The 8,241-nt window shown below is 37.5% G+C and overlaps 1 protein-coding gene across 1 annotated transcript; it reads right to left on the reverse strand.

The window, feature by feature from the left end:
- Window positions 1-2,794: 2,794 nt before the first annotated feature.
- On the reverse strand, window positions 2,795-5,011 carry stmnd1 (stathmin domain containing 1). Its single transcript, XM_055225478.1, has 5 exons — window positions 4,910-5,011; window positions 4,153-4,300; window positions 3,461-3,609; window positions 3,204-3,329; window positions 2,795-3,136 (listed from the first exon to the last, which is right to left on the reverse strand). Exons 1-5 carry the CDS (start codon window positions 4,979-4,981, stop codon window positions 2,795-2,797), a joined length of 837 nt encoding a protein of 278 aa, XP_055081453.1. The 5' UTR covers window positions 4,982-5,011.
- Between the last annotated feature and the right edge of the window lie 3,230 nt (window positions 5,012-8,241).

Below are 8,241 nucleotides of genomic sequence, written 5' to 3' on the forward strand. Positions count from 1 at the left end.
CCTGAAATAAGACAGACTGGCCCATTCCTTGCGGTTAAAGATCTAGGACACGTGAACCAAAGTGTCACGCAGGACTATGGGCATTAGATCATGAGCGCGAGCCCCCCTACAGAACAAAAACAGGTGAGGCTATAAAACCCCCCCACTGCTTCACTGGACTACGATTTTTGGAAGATCAAGATGTGAAATTATGTTTGGCAGTGGTGGATGAAGTACTCAGTGTTGTGACTTAAGTAGAAGTACAGACATAGAGGTAAAAAGTTCCTCAAGTAAAAGCAAAAGTGTCACATCCAATAATCTAGTCTAGTGAAAGTATTTAAGTACTTGTTTGAAATTGTACTTTAAGAGTAAAAAGTACAGAGGTATTTCACACAAGTCATCATATTTTGGTCAGCAGTAGCGATATAAATCAATTTCTTAATTTTCCTTATGAATTTTGTTTACAGTGTTTATTTTTATTTGCTCCAAGCTGAAATTTTAACTTGAAAACATTCGTCCGGATTAAAAAAAGTAACTCAAATGTAATAAAGTAAAAGTAAAAAGTATCCACTGTGAAATTTACGCAACTAAAGTACAGATACCTAAAAATTGTACTTACTATACTTTACTAGTTTTACTTCATTAACGTCCACCACTGACGTTTGGACAAATGACAGATGCCAACTTGGAGAAATTAGGCTACACAGTTTATTTTGTCCATTCAAAGGCAAAGGTGAGGTCTGTATATTGTGGGTTTTACCAATTCAGTCATTTCATTATCTTTAAATATTCATGAGCTAATCTTGTAAGACTATACCATAGAGTTGAGACCTTCACATGCTCAGTGTGCCACAGTTACACATTATCATTGCACAGGGAAACAATGCAAGGAAATGTCAACAGACTCATTAATGATTCAGAAAACCTGTGACGCCTGACGTACAGCATCAGGCTGTCAGATCTCACTTTGACGAGGACAAGATGGATCGAAAGTAACAAAGAAGGAAATCTGCTTTGAATTATTAATAGCAGGCCTATTTGGAATAATCACAGTAATTACAGTGACATTACTAATGCAACACATGTAATAATTAGGTTTCCAAAGTTACAATCGCTATCATCCCATCTCCTACTGCTAACATTCACTCTTACAATGAAGCTACACATTTATTTGAGTACTTTCCAAAAAAACACACCCAAATAATTCACCCCAAACAATAAACCATTCTTGATTATGCAGACTTTGCTAAATCGTTTTCAATAGGGAAATCCCATTAATTTTTCTCAGTGAAAGAGACCCTTGTGAAATAGTTCACAAGGTCACACAGAGATGCTCCTAATCATCTTTATTTCCTCTTTCCTGGACACAATGCAGCCTTTATCGACTGCTCCATAACACTCGAGAATATAAACTATACAATACCCGGTGGCATTCAGCCAAACCAGGACCACTACAAACAATTGGTCCCTGATCGAGTGTCTTTCTGCTCACTTACTGTTTTATTAATGCAGCCACACGCCTTTTAAAGTAAGAGAGATGCTGTGAAAAGAGGTGTGGGTCAGGTTTCTCTGGCTCCACAATGGGGTCCGCTCAGGTTGCGTCCTCTTGTTGTTTCTGTTTAGGAGCAGTGTGCTGACTCGTCTAAACCCCCTCACACTCTTACAAACGCAGGCGGCTGTTCCATTCAGAGAATCGTAGAACAAAATCATGTTTAAAAACAAATATTACACTTAAAAGTACATCGGTTGTGTTGATGTCAGATTAGGTCAGTGGGTTTATTAGACTTATACAGTATCATAATACATCTCCCTTCCCTTTTGGGATTTAAAGTTTTTGGGCACACACAACTTACAGGGTACTTTGATATTTTGGTACAAGCTCAGTAACAAATCAAGGAGAAAAAACATGACTTATAGTGTATGTTTGGATCATTATAAATAGGATACAACCAGTTTCATTCAGGCTGGAGCATCATTGTATTGTTTTAGAGCAATGAGAAGGTAAGTGAAATCCTCCTAAATCACATGATGGCTGGGTTTATTCCTGAATAAATGTGTACCTCAGTGAATGAACAGTCCTGATTGATTGATGCAGTGGTGAACATCAGCAACTGCACCTTTGTTCCTGTCACTCACTTGTTTTAGGCCCACACCTGTCAACCGCAGAAAATCTACAGGCCAAAGGTCGGCACGGCAGCTGAATACCCACAGTCGACCGAGGACACAACAGTCAGCGCTTTCCACATCAAATTTAATCCTACCTCAAATAATCTTAAACCACAATTTATATGAAGTCTTATCTTAAGGATACTGTTTGTACTTTTGAGACACACTTTACACACTATATTGTTTTAGATTAATGAGCTTGTCCCTTGTTTTTCAAAATTGTCTGTAGGCCCATACTGTATGTATTACAATATCATTTAATGTGATTATATAGAATCACCAGTCTGATAAAACAGCGCCATCTTTTGTCCAATCTTACAAACTACACAATAAGTGTTCTGGCAAAGACAAGTAGCTTAATCTTGATTAAACTAAAATGGCAATTTTTGGTGAGTTCTAGGCCGACGAAAAAAATAAATTAATAAAAAAAAATCCCATTTTACACATTAAAAAAATCATTTAAATTACAATTACATTAAACAAATAGTGTTTATTATAATGTTTCCTAAAGGGATACAAATAAAGCAACTATTAAGATACAATTATATTACTATATAGCTTATAACAAATTATTTCTGTACATTAGTAAAATATAATTTTTGGCTCTGATTCTGATTTACATAACAAAATAAGTGACTTTATAAATGCTTTAAAATCTTTCATCTTGAGCTGTTGCAAGTTGAAAGCTCACGTCACTGTCGGAGGAGTCTGAGAGCTCACCGTCCTGTGTTATTGTGACGACGTCATTCTCGCCTCTTTCTTTCACATCTGCTGACTCCTCCTGCTTCTCCTGAGTATTTCTAGACCGATGACTACTGGGTGTAGCCTCTCGCTCTGCCTCTGCGCCCTCTTCAGCTGGCTGTGAGCCCTGAGTTGGTGCTAAAAGCTGTTCTATTGGATCCTGCTCCTCCCCGGAGCTGGGACAGCGGGCAGGGACTCTGACAAGGGCGGACTTGGCTCTCAGACGGCTCTTCATCTCATCTTCCTTTTGCTGAAATATGAACATTTTGTGAGAAAACAGAGACACAAGTGCACAAGACTCAAGTTATATTTCACACCTTTCGCCTTTCTTCTGCGAGCCGGATTTTCTCATCGATCGCTTCTTTACTGAGTTGTGTTTTGTTTTCTTTCAAAGACTCTAGTCTGGCAGGAGGCTTTCTCAGAGTCCCTTCCCGGTCATTTAGCTGAAACAAACACACAGAAAGTCAAATAGAAACATAGACATTCACAGATATTCAAGAGCAAATGAGTGTATTTTTTATTTATTATATATTATGTATAGTTTTGAAGTATGGCCCAGTGGCAGTTGTCGTACCATGATGCTGTAGGCCTCTCCTGCTGCACCACTGTTCTCTCGGGATGGGCCCACGGGGATGATGCCTTGGGTTAACAGCTCCTCCAGGATCTCACTGGACTTCTGATGCTCATGAGTTTGACTGTCCCATCTTAGCAAGGGAGGACTGACTGAAGACAAAAATAAAGTCTGTGATTATTATTAAAATGGACCTACAGCCACTTTATGTAATGATGCTAGATTATATAATAAAATAACATTTTGTAATAATATGTAGTACAATAATTCATTCATCAGAAAACTAATAGGCTACAGAATGGGAGTGATATTATGTCCCACCAAAATGTAATAATGTAAGAAGAAATTTTGAGGAACCAGGCAAGACTTTTTAATGTCCCACTGATATATACATTGTAAAATAATATCATGGGAATTAAAAGGGATTTTACATGCCAATCACAGCACATCACATCGCTTCACTTAGCATTAGGGTTTATTTCTGATAGTATGAGGAGATTTGTAACTCTCCAGGAAAATAATAAGAATATAGGGTATGCATTTATCCTAGTTTGTGCACACTGACTGAGCAATTTACCATTTAGAAATCACACTGATGCTGTTTTAGACAATGATATTCAGAGAAAACATGAGTCTATGATCTAAATAAGCTTATGTAAAGTGTTTGGTAAATCAGGAGTCAGTATCCATCTGACCTGCAGCTGATGTGAGAGGGGGCAGATTTCGTGGGACGGCCCCTGGGAGCGTGGGGACCTCTCTGTTCTCCATGACCACTCCACTGTCTGTGGTGCTCTTGGACACGGCCGAGTCTCCACGACTACTGTGTTTACTTCCTGTTTCATCCTGATAATGAGACAAACACAGCCATCTTTGTTTAATATGTTGTTATGGAGGAGCTGTTGTCATAATGTTCAACCATAATCACTGTAGTTGAACTTTTGATTATTAGTTTTTGTCTGTTCGAACCTTGTTATGGACAGCCCTGATTGGTTTAGGGTAAATTAATTAAAGAATGTAATAAATCTTTTTATATATATATATATATATATATATATATATATATATATATATATATATATATATATATATATATATATATATATATATATATATATATATATATATATATATATATATATATATATATATATATATTTAATTATTATTAATTTAATTAAATTTTATTTTGGGTTACATTATTTATTTGGTTTATTATTTTTTTTTATTATTTTTTTTTTTATTTACATTTTGATTAGCATTATTTAAATTTTCAGTTATGTTTACAGACCAGATGGTAAATCACAAATGTTCAGTTTAAAGTGACAAACAAACTAAAACTAATAGGCCTAAAAAAAGAGAATGACTAAAATAAACGCCAAAATGATTCTTGTTTATGTTTTTAATGACAAATCTCCCCCTGGTCGGTGCGTGACTCTCGGCCGTTGAACGTACCTCGTCTCCCTGGAGTTTTTCCGGGGTGAACGGTCGGATCACCGCGGTGCTTGTCGAGCTGCAGCACCCCATATTTTCACCTGTCCAAGTCCTTAAAAGTGCCCCCAAAGTCCGCAGTGTTGCCCCACAGCCCCGGGAGTGTGTAAGTATTCAGTAATGAGCCGTGTAAGCTCGCATGCACACGGACACTGCACAGAGGTGGATCCGGGCAGCGTCGCTAAGGCCGTTGCTACAATAAAAGTGACCCGGTTAAAGACGTGACAACCCGGACAACAGATACAAAACACCGGCCCCGTGTCGCTTAAACACCGCTCACCAGTAGCACTGTTTCACTGAAGGAGGAGGTCACAGGGGCCAGTGAAGAGATGCAGGATTAAACAAGCCATGAGTGAGAGATAAACCTTTATTTGGGCCTAAAACAGCAATGTTTATCATGGAAACCAATAATCAAAACTGCCTTTAGCCCGTAATATTTAATTAATTTTAAGATAAATGCAGATGACAATATGTTCAGACTGACTAAATCTTTAGATGTCCTGTGGACCCAGGCTAGGGTTAGGTTTAGTCTGTAGGTCTGTATCAGTAATATTAGTTATTTGAAATATGAACATAGCCTATTTACTAAATTTTACTTTCAAAATCGTATTCTTTGTATTCTTATAGTAGGCCTAGGCCTGAATCTCTGTTAAGAGATTAATTTGATGCTGAATGTCCTGAAAAGCAAATCGTGCATCTTGTGTGAGAGTGTGAGAGAGTGTGAGAGAGTGTGTGAGAGTGAGAGTATGAGTATGTGAGAATGTGTGAGTGTAAGAATGTGAGTGTGTGAGAGTATGTGTGTGTAGTGTGAGAATGTGAGTGAGAGTTTGACAGTGTGTAGTGTGAGTGTGTGAGAGTGAGACTATGAGTGTGTAGTGTGGGAGTGTGTAGTGTGAGAGTGTAAGTGTGTGAGTGTATGAATGTGGGTGTGTGTGTGGGTGTGTGCGTGTGTGAGTGAGTGAGTGTGAGTGCGATGTGGCTCTGGCATCAGTACAATTTTCCAGAGCATTTGTGTTTTTGGCCAGTCCATCTGCAGATGTTTTCAGACAGATCTAGTTGTTGTGCCAGTGGTCATTGCTCACATGGCTTAGCTGGTATTTTGTGGCAGGGAACTTGGTGTATTGAAGTAAAAGTGATGCACTTTTACTTCAATACACCAAGCAGCATGTTTTTCTACACCTGATTTATTATGTGTCTCTACAACAAACCAAGAAATATTTCAATTAAAGCAAATATCAGAGACTGAAGTTATAAATATTGTTAGCGCTATGAAAAACTCCAAAGCCAAGGATCACCTGAGTTTTGATGCTGGATTCTTGAAATCACACAAAATGGCTCTAGCAAGTCCAATCGCACATCTAATTAATTTATCTGTGAAACATTCCATTGTACCACAGACCTGGAAGATGGCTATCGTAACACCGATTTTTAAAGCTGGTGATAAAAATAATATAAATAACTATAGGCCAATCAGTATATTGCCAGTGTTTTCCAAAGTACTTGAAAAATGGGTTGCAAAGCAGTTAATTGAACATCTCAACAGTGGCTCAACTCCTTTGCATCCCATGCAATTCGGCTTTCGTCAACATCATTCTACTGAATCTGCAATAATAACGTTTCAAGAAAAAGTCAAAAGTAAATTGGATAAAAATAATTACGTAGGAGCAGTATTTTTAGACCTGAGAAAAGCATTTGATGTTGTGAATCATACTGTACTTCTGTCAAAGTTGTACTATTTTTGTACTTGTCTAATAGGAAACAGTGTACTGTGGCAATGGAGTGAAATCGTCTTTTGTAGACTGTCCACTAGGGGTCCCCCAGGGATCGATTCTGGGGCCCATTTTATTTTCTCTTTTCATTAATGATTTGCCAGATGTTTGTGAGAATGTGGACATACAGTTATATGCTGATGATGCAGTGATCTATACGAGTGCAAAATCGCCAGAAGAAGCAGCTCAAACTCTCTCATCAGCACTAAGACATATTCAGAGTTGGCTTACCAGATCCTGCCTTCTCCTAAATACGCAGAAAACAGTCTGCATGATCTTTTCCAAAAAAGTTATGAACATCAGTCGTTCTAATGTTTTTTTTGGAGATCATGAACTTAAACTAGTAACAGAATTTAAATATCTGGGTGTGCTGTTGGATTCCACACTGTCCTTTAAAAAACATGTTAAAATGATATCTCAAAGACTTAATTTTAACATCTCTAATTTTAATCAAATAAGAAGAGCTCTGACTGATGAAGCTGCTATGATGTTTCTGCACTGTATGATCTTTTCCCATGTAAGCTATTGCATAACAAGCTGGTCTCTTACAGGTGTGACGATCCTAAAACCAATAGAAGCTTTATATAAAAAAGCTTTGAAAATTCTAGACAAAAAACCTTTCACTTACCATCATTGTAATATCCTTTCAAAGTATAACTTGTTGAACTTTGAAAACTTTATTAAATTTAAAAATGCCTGTCTAATATACAAGTGCTTACATGGGCTGGCACCACCGCCTCTAAAAGAACACATTAAATACAAAACTGCATCACGAATAACCAGAGCCACAAGCAGGGGTGACTGTGAGGTTCCTGTGAGAAGAACTACTTTTGGTCAAAATGTTCTGTCATTTAAAGGTTGTGTACAGTGGAACAGTCTTCCCACTTTTGTAAGGGAGGCACCCACTTTTACTACATTTAAAAGGTATTTAAAGGAGTGGCTTAGATCAACACAAACATGTGAACACAATTCATAGTTACTCAGTTTTAGCTTTACATAAAATACTCGACTTATAGGACTTGTACAATACACCTTGCACTTTAGGTTATGTGCAATACACTTTGCACTTTAGAACTTGTGCAATACACCTAGCACTTTAGAACTCGTGCAATACACTTAGCACTTTAGAACTCGTGCAATACACTTAGCACTTTAGAACTCGTGCAATACACTTAGCACTTTAGAACTCGTGCAATACACTTAGCACTTTTGAACTCGTGCAATAAACAGCACTTTAGGACTTGTGCAATACACACAGCACTTTAGGACTTGTGCAATACACACAGCACTTTAAAAGTTGTAGTAACCCTCCTGAGTTTATGTTTTTGACTTGGCTTCTGTCCTTTTTCTGTATTTGACTGTATTTTGTGTATGTGGTATTTTATGTTAAATGTGACCATCAACCTGTCCAGGGACAACAGATGGAAACTAGCCTGTGGCTAAAATCTGGCATATTTACATATGTATCTTATGTTCATTAATATGCACTGTCCCTTTTCTAAATAAATAAATAAATAAAATGAGTCT

The sequence above is a fragment of the Periophthalmus magnuspinnatus genome, chromosome 11 (assembly GCF_009829125.3).
Source record: "Periophthalmus magnuspinnatus isolate fPerMag1 chromosome 11, fPerMag1.2.pri, whole genome shotgun sequence".
NCBI lineage: Eukaryota > Metazoa > Chordata > Actinopteri > Gobiiformes > Gobiidae > Periophthalmus > Periophthalmus magnuspinnatus.

Coding starts and splice junctions, on each gene's coding strand:
- stmnd1 (XM_055225478.1), bottom strand. CDS start 4,981: ATGGGGTGCTGCAGCTCGACAAGCACCGCGGTGATCCGACCGTTCACC. Junction 4,301..4,909: donor AAAAACTCCAGGGAGACGAG/GTACGTTCAACG, acceptor TCTCATTATCAG/GATGAAACAGGAAGTAAACA. Junction 3,137..3,203: donor TCGCAGAAGAAAGGCGAAAG/GTGTGAAATATA, acceptor TTCATATTTCAG/CAAAAGGAAGATGAGATGAA.